This window comes from Oncorhynchus mykiss, chromosome 18 (assembly GCF_013265735.2).
Source record: "Oncorhynchus mykiss isolate Arlee chromosome 18, USDA_OmykA_1.1, whole genome shotgun sequence".
Classification (NCBI taxonomy): domain Eukaryota; kingdom Metazoa; phylum Chordata; class Actinopteri; order Salmoniformes; family Salmonidae; genus Oncorhynchus; species Oncorhynchus mykiss.
This window is the reverse complement of record NC_048582.1, coordinates 59671006-59688988: the sequence shown is the minus strand read 5'-3', so window position 1 is coordinate 59688988 and position 17983 is coordinate 59671006. Positions and strand designations below refer to the sequence as shown.

Below are 17983 nucleotides of genomic sequence, written 5' to 3'. Positions count from 1 at the left end.
AGAAAGAAACTCGTATGCTATAGACCTACCTGTCCTGTACTCGTAGGTTGTACCTGTCCTGTACTCGTAGGTTATAGGCCTACTTGTCCTGTACTCGTAGGTTATACAGTAGCCTTGCTGTCCTGTACTCATAGGTTATAGGCCTACCTGTCCTGTACTCGTAGATTATAAGCCTACCTGTCCTGCACTCGTAAGTTATACAGTATGGTCTACCTGTCCTGTACTCGTAGGTTATACAGTAGGTCTACCTGTCCTGTACTCGTAGGTTATACAGTAGGCCTAGCTGTCCTGTACTCCTAGGTTATGCAGTAAGCCTAGCTGTCCTGTACTCATAGGTTATACAGTAGGCCTACCTGTCCTGTACTCGTAGGTTATACAGTAGGTTATACCTGTCCTGTACTCGTAGGTTATAGGTCTACCTGTTCTGTACTCGTAGGTTATACAGTAGGCCTACCTGTTCTGTACTCGTAGGTTATACCTGTCCTGTACTCGTAGGTTATAGGCCTACTTGTCCTGTACTCGTAGGTTATAGGCCTACCTGTCCTGTACTCGTAGGTTATAGGCCTACCTGTCCTGTACTCGTAGGTTATACAGTATGGTCTACCTGTCCTGTACTCGTAGGTTATACAGTAGGCCTAGCTGTCCTGTACTCATAGGTTATGCAGTAAGCCTAGCTGTCCTGTACTCATAGGTTATACAGTAGGCCTACCTGTCCTGTACTCGTAGGTTATACAGTAGGTTATACCTGTCCTGTACTCGTAGGTTATACAGTAGGCCTAGCTGTTCTGTACTCGTAGGTTATACCTGTCCTGTACTCGTAGGTTATAGGCCTACTTGTCCTGTACTCGTAGGTTATACAGTAGGCCTAGCTGTCCTGTACTCGTAGGTTATAGGCCTACCTGTCCTGTACTCGTAGATTATAGGCCTACCTGTCCTGCACTCGTAGGTTATACAGTTTGGTCTACCTGTCCTGTACTCGTAGGTTATACAGTAGGTCTACCTGTCCTGTACTCGTAGGTTATACAGTAGGCCTAGCTGTCCTGTACTCATAGGTTATACACTAGGCCTAGCTGTACTGTACTCGTAGGTTATACAGTAGGCCTACCTGTCCTGTACTCGTAGGTTATAGGCCTACTTGTCCTGTACTCGTAGGTTATACAGTAGGCCTAGCTGTCCTGTACTCATAGGTTATACAGTAGGCCTAGCTGTACTGTACTCGTAGGTTATACAGTAGGTCTACCTGTCCTGTACTCGTAGGTTATACAGTAGGTCTACCTGTCCTGTACTCGTAGGTTATACAGTAGGTCTACCTGTCCTGTACTCGTAGGTTATAGGCCTACCTGTCCTGTACTCGTAGGTTATACAGTAGGCCTACCTGTCCTGTACTCTTAGGTTATAGGTCTGTTTGTTATTCTTGGCAGGTAGAGGAGCCAGTTCTGTGTATGTTGCTATCCCTCCTTGCACAATCTTTTGGAATATGAAAACAGGCATTTTGGGGAGGCATTTTCCTCTTGGCAATTGTTCGTTTGTCTTGAAATGCCTTCAAACCCCCATGGAAAGCCAGAACTTGTGCTTTACTCTGGTTATGAACTCAGTCATATTTAATAAGACTGAATTTTAAGATTTTAGAACAAACAGTGACTCGTGGCCCCTGACTGTGGCTTATGCACTGAAGGAAGCTGCATTACACTAAATTAGTCATTTTCCTCACTTAACTGCATAATTATGGTGTTTTTAATTGCTTTTAATTTTCTCTCTACCTGCCATTGGAGAGTTGTTGTGCTCCACAGCAACGCTTGAATGCAGATTTATGGACAGGTTTGTCAAGGGTCTCTACATTAACTACCGAAATGGAATTGGGAGGAAGCACACGTCGTTGCCTAAAATCAAACTATTTTACATAGGCAGTATTAACTGTTTTGAACATTTCCGCCTAAAAACAGGTCTATTTTTATGAGGATGTAGACTTCGAGAAACAATTTCAGGTGGCTTGTTGAAACCAATTATGCATCGTAGATTAAATGCATATAGGCTATGTTAAACACTTAAAAGCTGATAGTAGTTGTATGTTTAAGCTCTTCTACTGTACTCTATGCACCTTCAAAAAAGAACACCATCCATCTCATCATGCTGTTTATCTTTGCGAATGAGGTTAGCATATACACATGTAGGCATCATCTCCCCCTAAGAAGTGGTTGAGTTCGCAGAGAAAATGTAGGATGTTGATAGTGTCTTTTTAAGTAGTTTTCCAGCTGAAGACCTATTGGATGCACAAATCATATGAGTCAAGGGCTGCGTCCCAAATGACACCCTGTTCCCTATACACAAATGACACCCTGTACCACACACTAGGAACACCTTCCCTCAGAACAGCCTCAGTTCGTTGGGGCATGGATTCTACAAGGTGTCAAAAGCGTTCCACAGGGATGCTGACCCATGTTGACTCCTATGCTTCCCACAGTTGTGTCATGTTTGCTTGATGTCCTTTGGGTGGTGGACCATTACTGTTACAAACAGGAAACTGTTGAGCGTGGCATAACCCAGCAGCATTGCAGTTCTTGACACACTCAAACTGGTGCACCTGGCACCTAATACCATACCCCATTCAAAGGCATTTAAATATTTTGTCTTGCCCGTTCACCCTCTGAATGGCACACACAATCCATGTCTCAAATGTCTCAAGGATAAACAAATACTTATTTTACTGGTCTCCTCCCCTTCATCTATACTGATTGAAGTGGATTTAACAAGTGACATCAATAAGGGATCATAGCTTTCACCTAGATTCACCTGGTCAGTCGGTCATGGAAAGAGCAGGTGTTCTTAATGTTTTGTGTAAACAATGTATTGGGCACTACTCAAAAGTAGTGCACTACATATGCAATTTGGGACGTACCAATGGTCTCTTGACACTCCCATATCTCTAGAACGGGAGTGTTCCGCTCCTCATCCCTTCACTCCCTAACAGTTTTCAAGTATGACGCAGGGGAGTTTGGCTGTGGCCCCGCTATGAAGGGAATGCCCTCAAGTGGATTTAAGAGAGATTTTCATAATCCATAATATATTACTGTAGCTTTACATGGAGGATCTAATGTTTCACTTAATTTGAATCACTTCATCTTCATGCTTCTAGATTCCTGCACATCTCTATGTCCATGTGCTGGAGCTGGTATACTGTAACTGGTACAGTTAGTATTATGGTGACTCCATAGGGAAATTAGATTTGATTTTTGGCTAACATTGTTAGATGCAAACATAGGCTTGTTAGTCTCAAACTATAGTATAATTGTTTCCCTCTTAATGACAAGAATTTGGATTGGGTTTGGGGAGCTAGGCTACATGGTAATAAACTAATCCGATCTCTATCGGCAGTCTTGTGAAACTGCAATAAAGGCTTGTTGACAGTGAGTGTAATAGATAGGTGGGAAGTAGAACACACAATAGCATCCCCCTCTTATCATAGCATGTATTCATCCATATGAGATGTTCTTTCAGTATGTTTTGTGTTCTTTTTGTATTCATTGATATGTAGACCTTAGTCTAGCAGTCTGCCAGTGATAGGTTACATAGACTGAAGTAGAGGCAGAACAGGACTGCTGAAAATACAATTGACAACTTCCCGTTTATTTACAACTATGGACCGTTCTTAAGGTGGTTCTGTCAAGATGGTGAGTCAATTTCCAAGTACAGTGCCTTGCGAAAGTATTCGGCCCCCTTGAACTTTGCGACCTTTTGCCACATTTCAGGCTTCAAACATAAAGATATAAAACTGTATTTTTTTGTGAAGAATCAACAACAAGTGGGACACAATCATGAAGTGGAACGACATTTATTGGATATTTCAAACTTTTTTAACAAATCAAAAACTGAAAAATTGGGTGTGCAAAATTATTCAGTCCCTTTACTTTCAGTGCAGCAAACTCTCTCCAGAAGTTCAGTGAGGATCTCTGAATGATCCAATGTTGACCTAAATGACTAATGATGATAAATACAATCCACCTGTGTGTAATCAAGTCTCCGTATAATGCACCTGCACTGTGATAGTCTCAGAGGTCCGTTAAAAGCGCAGAGAGCATCATGAAGAACAAGGAACACACCAGGCAGGTCAGAGATACTGTTGTGAAGAAGTTTAAAGCCGGATTTGGATACAAAAAGATTTCCCAAGTTTTAAACATCCCAAGGAGCACTGTGCAAGCGATAATATTGAAATGGAAGGAGTATCAGACCACTGCAAATCTACCAAGACCTGGCCGTCCCTCTAAACTTTCAGCTCATACAAGGAGAAGACTGATCAGAGATGCAGCCAAGAGGCCCATGATCACTCTGGATGAACTGCAGAGATCTACAGCTGAGGTGGGAGACTCTGTCCATAGGACAACAATCAGTTGTATATTGAACAAATCTGGCCTTTATGGAAGAGTGGCAAGAAGAAAGCCATTTCTTAAAGATATCCATAAAAAGTTTTGTTTAAAGTTTGCCACAAGCCACCTGGGAGACACACCAAACATGTGGAAGAAGGTGCTCTGGTCAGATGAAACCAAAATTGAACTTTTTGGCAACAATGCAAAACGTTATGTTTGGCGTAAAAGCAACACAGCTCATCACCCTGAACACACCATCCCCACTGTCAAACATGGTGGTGGCAGCATCATGGTTTGGGCCTGCTTTTCTTCAGCAGGGACAGGGAAGATGGTTAAAATTGATGGGAAGATGGATGGAGCCAAATACAGGACCATTCTGGAAGAAAACCTGATGGAGTCTGCAAAAGACCTGAGACTGGGACGGAGATTTGTCTTCCAACAAGACAATGATGCAAAACATAAAGCAAAATCTACAATGGAATGGTTCAAAAATAAACATATCCAGGTGTTAGAATGGCCAAGTCAAAGTCCAGACTTGAATCCAATCGAGAATCTGTGGAAAGAACTGAAAACTGCTGTTCACAAATGCTCTCCATCCAACCTCACTGAGCTCGAGCTGTTTTGCAAGGAGGAATGGGAAAAAATGTCAGTCTCTCGATGTGCAAAACTGATAGAGACATACCCCAAGCGACTTACAGCTGTAATCGCAGAAAAAGGTGGCGCTACAAAGTATTAACTTAAGGGGGCACGCCCAATTTTTCAGTTTTTGATTTGTTAAAAAAGTTTGAAATATCCAATAAATGTCGTTCCACTTCATGATTGTGTCCCACTTGTTGTTGATTCTTCACAAAAAAATACAGTTTTATATCTTTATGTTTGAAGCCTGAAATGTGGCAAAAGGTCGCAAAGTTCAAGGGGGCCGAATACTTTCGCAAGGCACTGTAAATTGTCAGGGGAAAGTAAGCTATTTATATTAACATTCAATAGATTGGAATGAAATGTAAAGTAAAAGTTAGTCTCACACAACCACACCATTGGCATCCATATCCATTCTCACACAGACAACCTACGTCCAGGCCACGTAGCTCGTACCACACCTACGTCCATGTGTTTGTCATCTTTCCCTCTGTCTTTGCATGTGTTGTAGATCATCGACCAGGATATCAACCCCTATGTGGACCAATGGGAGGCAGAGGGGATATTTCCTGCCCACAAAGTCTTCAAGCTCTTGGGAAATGCTGGCTTTCTGGGTGTCAACAAGCCAGTTGGTATGAACTTCTTCTGTGTCTCTTCCTCTGTGAAATTGAATTGTCTCAAAAAATCACCCGGTTAATGACTTTTTCTGAGATATTTCTTTGCCTGATTCTGATTCATTTGTGGGAAATTATGCTAAACATATTTCACTGTCTCCCCACTATAAAACTGTGTCAGTTGAAAGCACTTCGCTTTGAAGAGGGCAGCTAATTTCAGATGATAAAGATGGTTTAATGAATGTAGTGTTTTCATGAACAATCACCTGAATCAGAGTGAGATGAGGAGCAGCTTGAAAATAAGAAAATGGTGTAGCCTCGTAAAAGGGTCTCGAAAGATAAAGCAGCAGCAAGTGGTAATGAGTTCCTCATAGACCCCTAAGTGCCCAATGTGTCCAACTAGGCACTGATCTTCATCAAAACTCAACAGAAGAGCCTCTCAAGGGCTAGCGTGAGAAAATTAAGTAGAGAAATGTTGTTGCATACCAGACTCAAGATGATATAGGCCTAAGGAGTGCTTAGGGTGTCATTCTGGCTTTGGCCCACTCCACTGAATATGTGGATGTGAGTAGCGGCCATATTGTGGTGAGTGTAGATATTTGCCCACTCTGAATGTGTGGAGTTACGTTCCACAAAAGCTGTCAGTCCTATTTCCATTTCAAATGCTGTCCTCTACCACCTGCAGCATCACTGAGGGGGAAATAGACTTTTTAGAAAAACTTTGATTGTCGTATTTTAATCATATATAACACGTTTCAGAATTTAAAGTGGTGATTCATTCCTAAGTCTAATTTTGTCAAGATGTTTTCAGACCTCAAAAGAGGTCGAGATGGGTCCAAGTCACACTACACACCAATCTAGATCCAAATACAGCATATCAACCCAATGACTAGAAAATACAACTAATCTCGACATTAGTCCCCCTAGATGTCAAAACATCTAACAAACTTTTATTTTGAAGTGAACTACTACAGAGAACAATGCAGTGGGTGTTGTTGGTCGTGGTGGGCCCTATGGGGAAATCGGCTCATAAATCTAGCTAGGTCAGAGAAGAGTGGCGCGAGCAGCTTTACAAAGTGCTAACTACAGAGCCCTTCAGCATTAACAGGCTGGATTAGAGAGAAGGGGGACAAGGAAGTCCCAGACACATCAGATTACCAGATGGTATATTAGATAACCTCTTTATGGTTTATCCTACACTGTCAGAGACTAACGCTGAGACGAGACACATATTGCTAATAGCCTATATTGCTAATAGCCTATATTTCTGATAGCCTACAGTGCATTCGGAAAGTATTCAGACCCCTTCCCTTTTTCCACATTTTGTTACGTTACAGCCTTATTCTAAAATTGATTAAATTTAAAAAAATCCTAATTAATCTACACACAATACCCCATAATGACAAAGCGAGAAAAAAAAGTGAAGAAATGTTTGCAAATCTATATATATATTTTTTACAGAAATACCTTATTTACATAACTATTCAGACCCGTTGCTATGAGACTCAAAATTGAGCTCAGGTGCATCCTGTTTCCATTGATCATCCATGAGATGTGTTCTACAACTTGATTTGAGTCCACCTATGGTAAATTCAATTGGTTGAACATGATTTGGAAAGGCACACACCTGTCTATATAAGGTCCCACAGTTGACAGTGCATGTCAAAGCAAAAACCAAGCCATGAGGTCGAAGGAATTCTCCGTAGAGCTCCAAGACAGGATTGTGTCGAGGCACAGATCTGGGGAAGGGCACTGAAGGTCCCCAAGAACACAGTGGCCTCCATCATTCTTAAATGGAAGACATTTGGAACCACCAAGACTCTTCCTAGAGCTGGCCGCCGGGCCAAACTGCGCAATCGGGGGAGAAGGGCCTTGGTCAGGGAGGTGATCAAAAACCTGATGGTCACTCTGACAGAGCTCCGGAGTTCCTCTGTGGATATGGGAGAACCTTCCAGAAGGACAACCATCTCTGCAGCATTCCACCAATCAGGTGGAAGCCACTCCTCAGTAAAAGGCACATGACAGCTGCCAAAAGGCACCTTTTGAGAAACTTGTTTCATGAGAAACAAGATTCTTTGGTCTGATGAAACCAAGATTTAACTCTTTGGCCTGAATGCCAAGTGTGACATCTGAAGGAAACCTGGCACCATCCCTATGGTGAAGCATGCTGGTGGCAGCCTCATGTTGTGGGGACGATTTTCAGCGGCAGGAACTGGGAGACTAGTCAGGATCGAGGGAAAGATGAACGGAGTAAAGTACAGAGAAGATCCTTGATGAAAACCTGCTCCAGAGCATTCAGGACCTTAGACTGGGGCAAAGGTTCACCTTCAACAGGACAACAACCCTAAGCACACAGCCAAGACAATGCAAGAGTGGCTTCGGGACAATGTCCTTGAGTGGCCCAGCCAGAGCCCAGGCTTAAATCCGATCTAAGATCTCTGGAGATCTGAAAATATCTGCGCAGCAACGCTCCCCATCCAACCTGACAGAGCATGAGAGGATCTTCAGAGAAGAATGGGGGGAAACTTGTCATACCCAAGAAGACTCGAGGCTGTAATTGTTGCCAAAGGTGCGTCAACAAAGTGCTACGTAAAGGGTCTGAATACTTATGGAAATGTAATATTTCAGTTTTCTTTTTTTCTTTTTTTTATTGTGCAGAAAATTCTACAAACCTGTTTTTGCTTTGTTGTTAATGGAGTATTGTGTGTAGATTGATGAGGGGGGAAAAACTATTGAATGAATTTAATTAATTAATTAAATTTAATCTGGCCTCTGCCTTGCTTGCACAATGACCCCCCCTTGAAGCGTCTTGCCAATCGCCATCATGCAAAAGCTAGTAATTCGGTGGGGCAACTGGCGACACTTCAGGCTGAGGATAGACCCATGTGTTACACCCACATCCAAGAGGACCTGTCAATCACAAGCCTTGTGGGCATGTCCCAGAACATCGATTTCCCTTTTTGCAATACAGAGGGCAAGATATATTTCTGTGGTTTGGCATGTCATTGTGGATTCACACTGTCATTGTTTATAAAGGATTTCAAAACACTGTAGCTGAGTGGTTTGTTAGTTGTATCAATGTTTTTGTCCTCTAAATTCGAGGTCGACCGATTATGATTTTTCAACGCCGATACCGATTATTAGAGGACCAAAAAAGCCGATACCGATTAATCGGACAATTTAAAAAATGTTTTTTATTTGTACAACAACACTGAATGAACACTTATTTTAACTTAATATAATACATCAAGAAAATCAATTTAGCCTCATGTAAATAATGAAACATGTTCAATTTGGTTTAAATAATGAAAAAACAAAGTGTTGGAGAAGAAAGTAAAAGTGCAATATGTGCTATGTAAGAAAGCTAACGTTTCAGTTCCTTGCTCAGAACATGAGAACTAATGAAAGCTGGTGGCTCCTTTTAACATGAGTCTTCAATATTCCCAGGTAAGAAGTTTAAGGTTGTAGTTATTATAGGAATTATAGGACTATTTCCCTCTATACCATTTGTATTTCATTAATCCTTGACTATTGGCTGTTCTTATTGGCACTTTAGTATTGCCAGTGTAACAGTATAGCTTCCGTCCCTCTCCTCGCTCCTCCCTGGGCTCGAACCAGCAACACAACGACAACAGCCACCCTCGAAGCAGCCTTACCCATGCAGAGCAAGGGAAACAACCACCCCAAGGCTCAGAGCGAGTGAAGTTTGAAACACTATTAGCGCCCGCCAACTAGCTAGTCATTTCACTTTGGTTACACCAGCCTCATTTCGGGAGTTGATAGACTTGAAGTCATAAACAGCACAATGCTTGACACACAACGAAGAGCTACTGGTAAAACGCACGAAAGTGCTGTTTGAATGAATGTTTACGCGCCTGCTTCTGCCTACCACCGCTCAGTCAGATACTTAGATACTTGTATGCTCAGTCAGATTATACGCAACGCAGGATACGCTAGATAATATCTAGTAATATCATCAACCATGTGTAGTTAACTAGTGATTATGATCGATTGTTTTTACAAGATAAGTTTAATGCTAGCTAGCCACTTACCTTGGCTTACTGCATTCGCGTAACAGTCAGTCAGTCTCCTTGTGGAGTGCAATGAGAGAGAGGTAGGTCGTTATTGCGTTGGACTAGTTAACTGTAAGGTTGCAAGTTTGCATCCCCCGAGCTGACAAGGTGAAAATCTGTCGTTCTACCCCTGAACGAGGCAGTTAACCCACCGTTACTAAGACGTCATTGAAAATAAGAATGTGTTCTTAACTGACTTGCCTAGTTAAATAAAGGTATAAGCATACTAAAATCGGCAAATCGGCGCCCAAAAATACCGATTTCCGATTGTTATGAAAACTTAAAATCGGCCCCAATTAATCGGCCATTCCGATTAATCGGTCGACCAAATGTGAAATGGTTTGCTGAAATGTGCCTCCAAACATTTGTTGGATATGCATTGCCTAATCAATATAATTGAATCACACCAATTTTGTTAGTAATATCTTCTGTGTTTTCCTGAATTACTATACAATAGAGATCAGGGCCCGTAGCCACAAAGCATCTCACAAAAGGTCCTAGGAATCCTGTTAAAACCTGTTTTAGGAAGAAGAAAAAAATCCCAGCTCGGAGTAGTTTTTAGGTTGATGTTAAGACACTCCACAGACAAACTCTGAGCTTGGAGTAAAATTAACTCATAAAAGTGTATGACTGAGGTACCTCAAAGGAAATATGGGGATGACATTCATTGACATTGTTTCAAATGATGGGGAATAACCAATCGCAGTGGGGCATCACCAGCTGTGATGCCTCAATCTTCAGATAACCACAGTCAATGTGACTGTACATCAAATGTTGCAATGGTAAAACGTTTGATATAATTTTCGCCTAACACGATCACTTTGCCTTTCTTGAAGGGATACTTTGGGATTTTGGCAATGATGCCCATTATCTACTTCCCCAGATTCAGATGAACTCGTGGATGCAATTTTTGTGTCACTGTGTCCAGTATAAAGGAAGTTAGAGGTAGTTTCACGAGCCAATGCTAACTAGCATTCATGCAAAAGTCTATGGGTATTTGCTAGCATGCTATACCCATAGACTTCCAGTCATGATGCTAACACTGGCATTAGCATTGTCTCGCGAAACTACCTCTAACAACTTTCACACTAGACACAGTTCATTTGACTCTCATCACTGCAGTACCTGTTTCGAATCCAGGCTGCATCACATCTGGCCGTGATTGGGAGTCACGTAGGGTGGCGCACAATTGGCCCAGCGTCGTCCAGGTTTGGCTAGGGTAGGCCGTCATTGTAAATAAGAATTTGTTCTTAAAAATAAAGGTTAAATAAATGTTAAAAAAAGAGTTAAGCCCTAGATGCCCAATTTATGGCATTTTAACAATGTGATATTGTGCTCCAAACTTGAAATAACATGATGTCTGTAATCAAATTATACAATTTATTTATTAGCCTAGTGGTTACGTGTGCTCTTTATTGTCTGGTCAGCTGGGTGTTCAACCAGTCTTTGCTGGGAACAGTAGTTGCTACCGTAGGCGCACACCAGGTGCTTTCCATTTTCCCCCTGGTGAGTCAGTACTGCCAGCAGCTCCCAACACCGAACCCCTGGCGGCGGTTAACTAACCTGGGAAACTCAATATCGAGTTTGGGTCTGTGGAACCCTTGGTGGAGGAAATGCCATCAGAAGGTTTCCTCAGACCATCCACTGCATCCAGAATTATCTCCAGCCATCTTGACAGTGTCTTGCCACTGGATACAGGTGACCCTGGACGAGAGCGTGAGGTTGAAGCTGAATAACTCTCCTTCACTTCAAAGCGCAAGTCATGAAGCCATCACCCAAAGTCCTGTGGCTTTCTGCGATTGACGAAGCTGTAGCCATGGACTCGCACACAGGCGGCTCAGGATATCGCTTTTCACTGGCCTGAAGCAGCAGTGGAACTCGGCAGCAGTCTGAGCAGTACTATTCAGGTTCACACTGCTCACCTCCCCAGCATTAGGAGCACCTCAGCAGTCAAACAAAGAAAATAAAAGTGAAACCACTTAATATTGGTGCTTGGAATGCCTGCTCACTAATGGACACTGCTGGACCAAACAGACCTGAGAGACGTACGCTCTTGTTGGCAGAGAACGTGCCAAATACAAAAATGACATTTCCACCCTAAGTGAGACCTGGCTAGCTGACCCGGGACAGGTTGCAGAAGTTGGAGCCAGTTACACCTTCTGAAGCACCATTTACAGGCTAAAAGCAGGTCACCATCATAAACAATCTTCCAACTGCAAAACAACAACATGGATGCAAGGTCCAAACACTGGCACTTGATTGACATTGTCAGGAGGAGAGACAGACATGATGTCAAGGGTGAAAAAGGCCATGTGCAATGCAGAATGCTGGATAGAACACCGACTTATCTCTGAGCTCAACATCCGGATCAGACGACAACAGGGCAAAAAATCCTCAAAGCGAATCAACATCTCTCAGTGAAAGAGGAGAACATCCGGCAGTAATTTGTTGAAGCCCTAGACCACCGTTTGGAGTCCTCAAGTTGAGGTTCATTTTTTTTTTCAAGAACCTCAACTTTTCTGATTGCGGATGGAACTACATTGCTCAGAGAGAAAGACAAAATCCTTTCCAGATGGGCCGAACAATTAAACTCAGCCCTCAATAAATGAAGAAGCAATCAACAGGCTGAAGTTGAAATGAACTTGTCTCTTGCAGACCTACCCACCCAGGAGGAAACAAAAAAAAGTATCAGTCTCCTCTCATCAGGAAAAACTACAGGAGCTGACACCATACCAGCTGAAACCTACAAGGTGGGAGGGCCTCATTTGGTTGAGAAGCTAACCGACCTCTTCCAGTCATTGTGGAGACAAGAAGCTGTTCCTCAGGAGATAAGGACTAACCACCTCTACAAGAGGAAAGGCAATCACCAAGCCTGTTACAATCACAGAGGTATATCCTTGCTGTCAATTACTGGAAAAATCTTAGCTAGAATCCTCCTGCACCATCTAAAAGCACACCTAGACCAAGACATGCTGCCTGAGAGCCAGTGTGGCTTCAGACAGAACTGTGGAACAACTAACATGATGTTTACAGCTCACCAACTCCAAGAAAAATGCCAAACTCTGACCTGTATCTCACTTTTTTCAACCTGACAAAGGCTTTTGACACCACAAGGCACGACGGCCTCTGGAAGGTCATGGCAAAGTTTGAATGCCCAGAAAAATGTATCACAATGGTGCATCAGTTCCATGATGGCTAGTGTGCAAGATCACCAAGAGTACTCTGTGCAGTTTCCAGTCATAAACAGAGTGAAGCAAGGCAGTGTTCTAGCACCAACTTTGTTTAGCATGATGTTCTCCACCATGCTGCAAGATGCCTTCCCAAATGACCACACTGGGATCTGTTTCATCTACAGCTTTGATGGGGGGGCTTTTCAGCCTGAGGAGGATACATTACATAACAAAGGTGGAGGAGGTGACTGTCCGCAACCTTGTTTGCAGATGACTGCGCATTAGCTGCTGGCTTGCTTGCTGACCTGTAGATCCTCATGGACAACTTTTCATCTGTCTGTGACAACTTCAGCCTCACAATCAGTACAAAGAAGACTGAACTTATGTACCAACCTGCCCCCAGTAATCCTTACGTGGACCAAACGATCTCTGTGAAAGGTCAGAAACTGTCAGCTGTGGACAAATTCACTTACCTTGGTAGCACAATGTCCCGTGTGAGTTCACATAGACAAAGAAACAAACATCAGTATCACCAAGGCTAGTGCAGCCTTTGGCCGTCTGCGAGATTCTGTGTGGGATAGAAAAGGCATCAAACTGGCTACAAAACTGAAGGTTTACCAGGCAGTCATATTATCAGCAAAACCTGGACAGTCTACCGATGCCATGCCAGGAAACTAAATAACTTTCACCTGAACGGTTTCAGGATGCTCCTGAGGATCAAGCGGCAGCACAGAATCTCAGACACTGAAGTCCTCAGCCGTGCCGACATGATGAGCATTGCCACACTGCTTCTGAAAGCTCAGCTCAGATGGGTGGGGCCAAGTGACCAGGATGCCTGCTATACATCTGAAGAATGGGAAGTGAGCACAAGGTGGGCCAACGAAATGATTTGTAGACACCCTGAAGGTATCCCTTGAGCTTTAACATTGATCTAAAGTCATGAGAAAGACTTCCTCAGGATCGTCCCATCTGGCGGAATCGAATCCGGGATGGCGCTACAACCTCTGAAACAAGCAGGACCAAAAATGCAATGGTGAAGAGATCAGCGAAAGACCAGTATTAGTGGAGCCGTCCCTCAGGAGACTTTTACCTAGATATCATGTCCAGTGTACCAAAGCATGTTTCTGGGCTCAGATTGGTCTCATCAGCCATCTGCGCACTCACCGTACCCCAGACTAATCCTAATGAATCGTGTTAGGGTCATCATCAACCTATGATGGACGAACAAGGAAGGACAGAGTGGTTATAAGTATTGGGGCATATCATGTGAAATAGGCCTTGTGAAATAATTGTAAAAAGCAAAGATACTGTTCCATGTAGGTCTAGATTATTTATGGATTAATCATGTAGAAATATCAAAACATTCTTTCAACTCTAACTCTAAAGCAATTGTATGTGGCACAGGAACCGCTGACTGGCTGCCTTTTTCTATGATCAAGGCACCTGCTGGTAACTCTTAACTGGTTAGGACAGCTCACGAGGTCTCCTAAATATGTCGACTAGATGGGACTCTTATGACTAAAGAGGCTTGGATGCATAGCTTTTATTTTTTACCAATAAGAGTAGGAGTATAATGTATCTTATCACTTTTTCTACTCTGAGACGTTTTGTGGTCTATCCCCAATATAACGCTTGTCTATGCTGAAACGTTGGCTAACATGTGAAGCTCTCAAAGTATGCTTTATGAGTCTGGTTAGATTGATTGGAATGGGAGAGGATTACACCGACCAGGAGGCTTAGGCCTGTACTGTTGGGATGGAGAAATACCAGATGGACTGGGAATGGTCTTCACAGAAGAAATAACCATTGAGGGATTTAAATGTCAAATGATCAAATGAAATAAAATGTTATTCGTCACATGCTTCGTAAAAAACAGGTGTAGACTAATAGTGAAATTCTTACGGGCCCTTCCCAACAATGCAGAGAGAAAGAAAATAGAGAATTAATAGAAAAGTAAAACACGTAATAATAAATACATAATGAGTAATGACAACTTGGCTATGTACACAGGGTACCAGTACTCAGTCGATGTGCAGGGGTATGAGGTAATTGAGATATATACTGTACGTACATATAACTAGGAATAAAGTAACAGATAATAAACAGTAACAGCAGCATATGTGATGAGTGAAGAAGGTTAATGCAAAGGTCAAGGCAGATAGTCCAGGTAGCTATTTGGCTAACTATTAAACTAAATGTTAAGCTGTCTTATGGCTTGGGGGTAGAAGCTGTGCAGTTACCAAACCAAGCGGTGATGCAGCCAGTCAAGATGCTCTCAATGGTGCAGCTTTATAACCTTTTCAGCATCCTGAGGGGGAAGAAGTTGTGCCTTCTTCAAGACCGTGTTAGTATGTGTGGACCATGATGCATCCTTATCTTCAGATGACGAAAAGGACTTAGCTTTGAACGATGACGGACTTGTAGAGCGCAGGGGAGTTTTGGAATGAGAGGTCTAGGGCTTAAAGGCAAAAAATTCAGGCCCTTTAGTGCCAAGCATGCAGGCTTAAACTTAAAAGCAGCTTCAACTTGTAATTCAAAGCTTTTAATTTCTTGTAACATCTCTCTCTTGGCGCCGTGGTACAGTGCAAAACCTGGCAGATATCAATGTCACGTTCTGACCTTAGTTCCTTTATTATGTCTTTGTGTTAGTATGGTCAGGGCGTGAGTTGGGGTGGGTATGTCCTTTTTCTTTGTTGTATTTCTGTGTTTGGCCTGGTATGGTTCTCAATCAGAGGCAGCTGTCGATCGTTGTCTCTGATTGAGAATCATACTTAGGTAGCCTGTTTTCCCCATTTTGGTTGTGGGTGATTATTTTCTGTTTAGTGTTTTTCATCACCTTACAGGACTGTGTTTGTGGTTTTTATTGTTTTGTTCAGTGTTCAGTTGTTTTATTAAAATAATGAACACTTACCACGCTGCACCTTGGTCCTCCTCTCTTTCTCCAGACGACAAGCGTTACAATCAACGTATGAAACATTCATATTTAGACTATTTATTTATCCATAGGTCACAACCAACCTACTCCAGTTTCTACAAATTATATCTAAAGTTTGGAGGCACTGTACTGGAGCCAGCCTTCACATTAATAAAGCTTCAGTGCCAGATTGCTCTTCAGCTGATTATGTCACTCCACTACCCACCACGAAACAGGAAAAAACTCTGCTGCTCACACACACACAAACACTCCCCTTTTCTTCCGTAAGCAAGAGAACCAGAACAGGAAAGTGTTGCCCAGGCAACAGGGAGCAGAACACGAGTGATCTCTACCTCCCTGTGTGTGTGTGTGTGTGTGTGCGTGTGTGAGTGAGTATTGTTATTCCACGCCCAGACAGGACAGTGGGATTCAGAGTTCAGCCTCTGACATTGGCCCGTCTCCGGCCCGATTTACGAGACTTGGCAACCCAGCCGGGTTTTCCACTGGTCAACATTTTTCTGATAGTTCTGTTATGATGGTTCAATGTTATGTTGCCCCTGACTTTCTCCCTTAGTGTCCTCCACTCTTCTTCCTCAGTCATTACATTGACATTACATTAGAATGATTTAGCAGACGCTCTCATCCAGAGAGACTCTTGTAGTAATAATATAATTATATTACACATACTGTACCAGTGACTCGTTATTCTTAAACTAAGCTAAGGGATTGTGAGTCAGTTACTTTTTTTTGCATTCCATTTTACTTACTGTAGGATTGATGACGTGTCATTGAAATACATTGTAGTTCAGTGAGCCAAACGTGTCTATCGTAGTGGCAGTCGTCATTGATACACCCATGAGTGATTCATTGGCCTAGAGACTTGCTAGGTTCGCATCCCTCTGGAGACATAGCCAATTAAATGGTTCGTTCTCAGACAACTATTCCACTGATTTACAGTGTGTCTAATCTACATGCATGTTCAATACAGCAATCTATGAGGATGACTGTCTGTCTTAGAAACCCATCGATATCAAATAAAACATTTTTGTCACATGTGCCAAATACAACAGATGTAGACCTTTCAGTGAAATGCTTACTTACGAGCCCCTAATCAACAATGCAGTTTAAAAAATATATGGATAAGAATAAGAAATAAAAGTAACAAGTCATTAAAGAGCAGCAGTAAAATAACAATTGCGAGACTACATACAGGGGGGTACCGGTACAGAGTCCATGTGCGGGGGCACTGGTTAGTTGAGGTAATATGTAGGTAGAGTTATTAAAGTTACTGTGCATAGATGATAACAACAGAGAGTAGCAGTGTTGTCAGAGAGGGGGCAATGCAAATTTGATTAGGTGTTCAGGAGTCTTATGGCTTGGGGGTAGAAGCTGTTTAGAACCCTTTTGGACGTAGACTTGGTGTACCGGTACCGCTTGCCATGCGGTAGCAGAGAGAACAGTCCATGAGTAGGGTGGCTGGAGTCTTTGACAATTTTAAGGGCCTTCCTCTGACACCTTCTGGTATAGAGGTCCTGAATGGCAGGAAACTTGGCCGTTCGCACTACCCTCTTTAGTGCCTTGAGGTCAGAGGCCGAGCAGTTGCCATACCAGGCAGTGAAGCAACCAGTCAGGATGCTCTCGATGGTGCAGCTGTAGAACCTTTTGAGGATCTGAGACCCATGCCAAATCTTTTCAGTCACCTGAGGGTGAACAGGTTTTGTCATGCCCTCTTCACGACTGTCTTGGTGTGCTTGGACCATGTTAGTTTGTTGGTGATGTGGACATGAAGCAACTTGAAGCTCTCAACCTGCTCCACTGCAGCCCTGTTGACGAGAATGGAGGCAGGCTCAGGCCTCTTTCCTGTAGTCCACAATCATCTCTTCTGTCTTGATAATGTTGAGTGAGAGGTTGTTGTCCTGGCACCACACGGCCAGGTCTCTGACCTCCTCCCTATAGGCTGTCTTGTCTGTGATCAGGCCTACCACTGTTGTGTCATCGGCAAACTTAATGATGGTGTTGTAGTCGTGCCTGGCCGTGCAATCATGCGTGAACAGGGAGTACAGGAGAGGACTGAGCACGCACCCCTGAGGGGCCCCTGTGTTGAGGATCAGCGTGGCGGATGTGTTGTTACCAACCCTTACCCCCTGGGGGGGTGGCGTCAGAAAGTTCAGGATCCAGTTGCAGAGGGAGGTGTTTAGTCCCAGGGTCCTTAGCT

At 43.0% G+C, this 17983-nt stretch overlaps 1 protein-coding gene and 1 long non-coding RNA gene across 2 annotated transcripts in view; both read left to right on the top strand.

Moving 5' to 3' along the window:
* Nucleotides 1–17983, top strand: part of zgc:85777 (acyl-CoA/acyl-ACP dehydrogenase) — a 48439-nt gene that overhangs the window by 7398 nt on the left and 23058 nt on the right. The window contains exon 2 of the mRNA XM_036953413.1: nt 5509–5629. Coding sequence (XP_036809308.1) covers nt 5509–5629 — 121 coding nt within the window. The remainder of the gene's footprint in view (nt 1–5508; nt 5630–17983) is intronic.
* LOC110496639 lies at nt 9965–15315 on the top strand. The gene is made up of 3 exons (XR_002469581.2): nt 9965–10473; nt 12167–12171; nt 14543–15315. It is a non-coding gene; the product is annotated as an uncharacterized LOC110496639 (long non-coding RNA).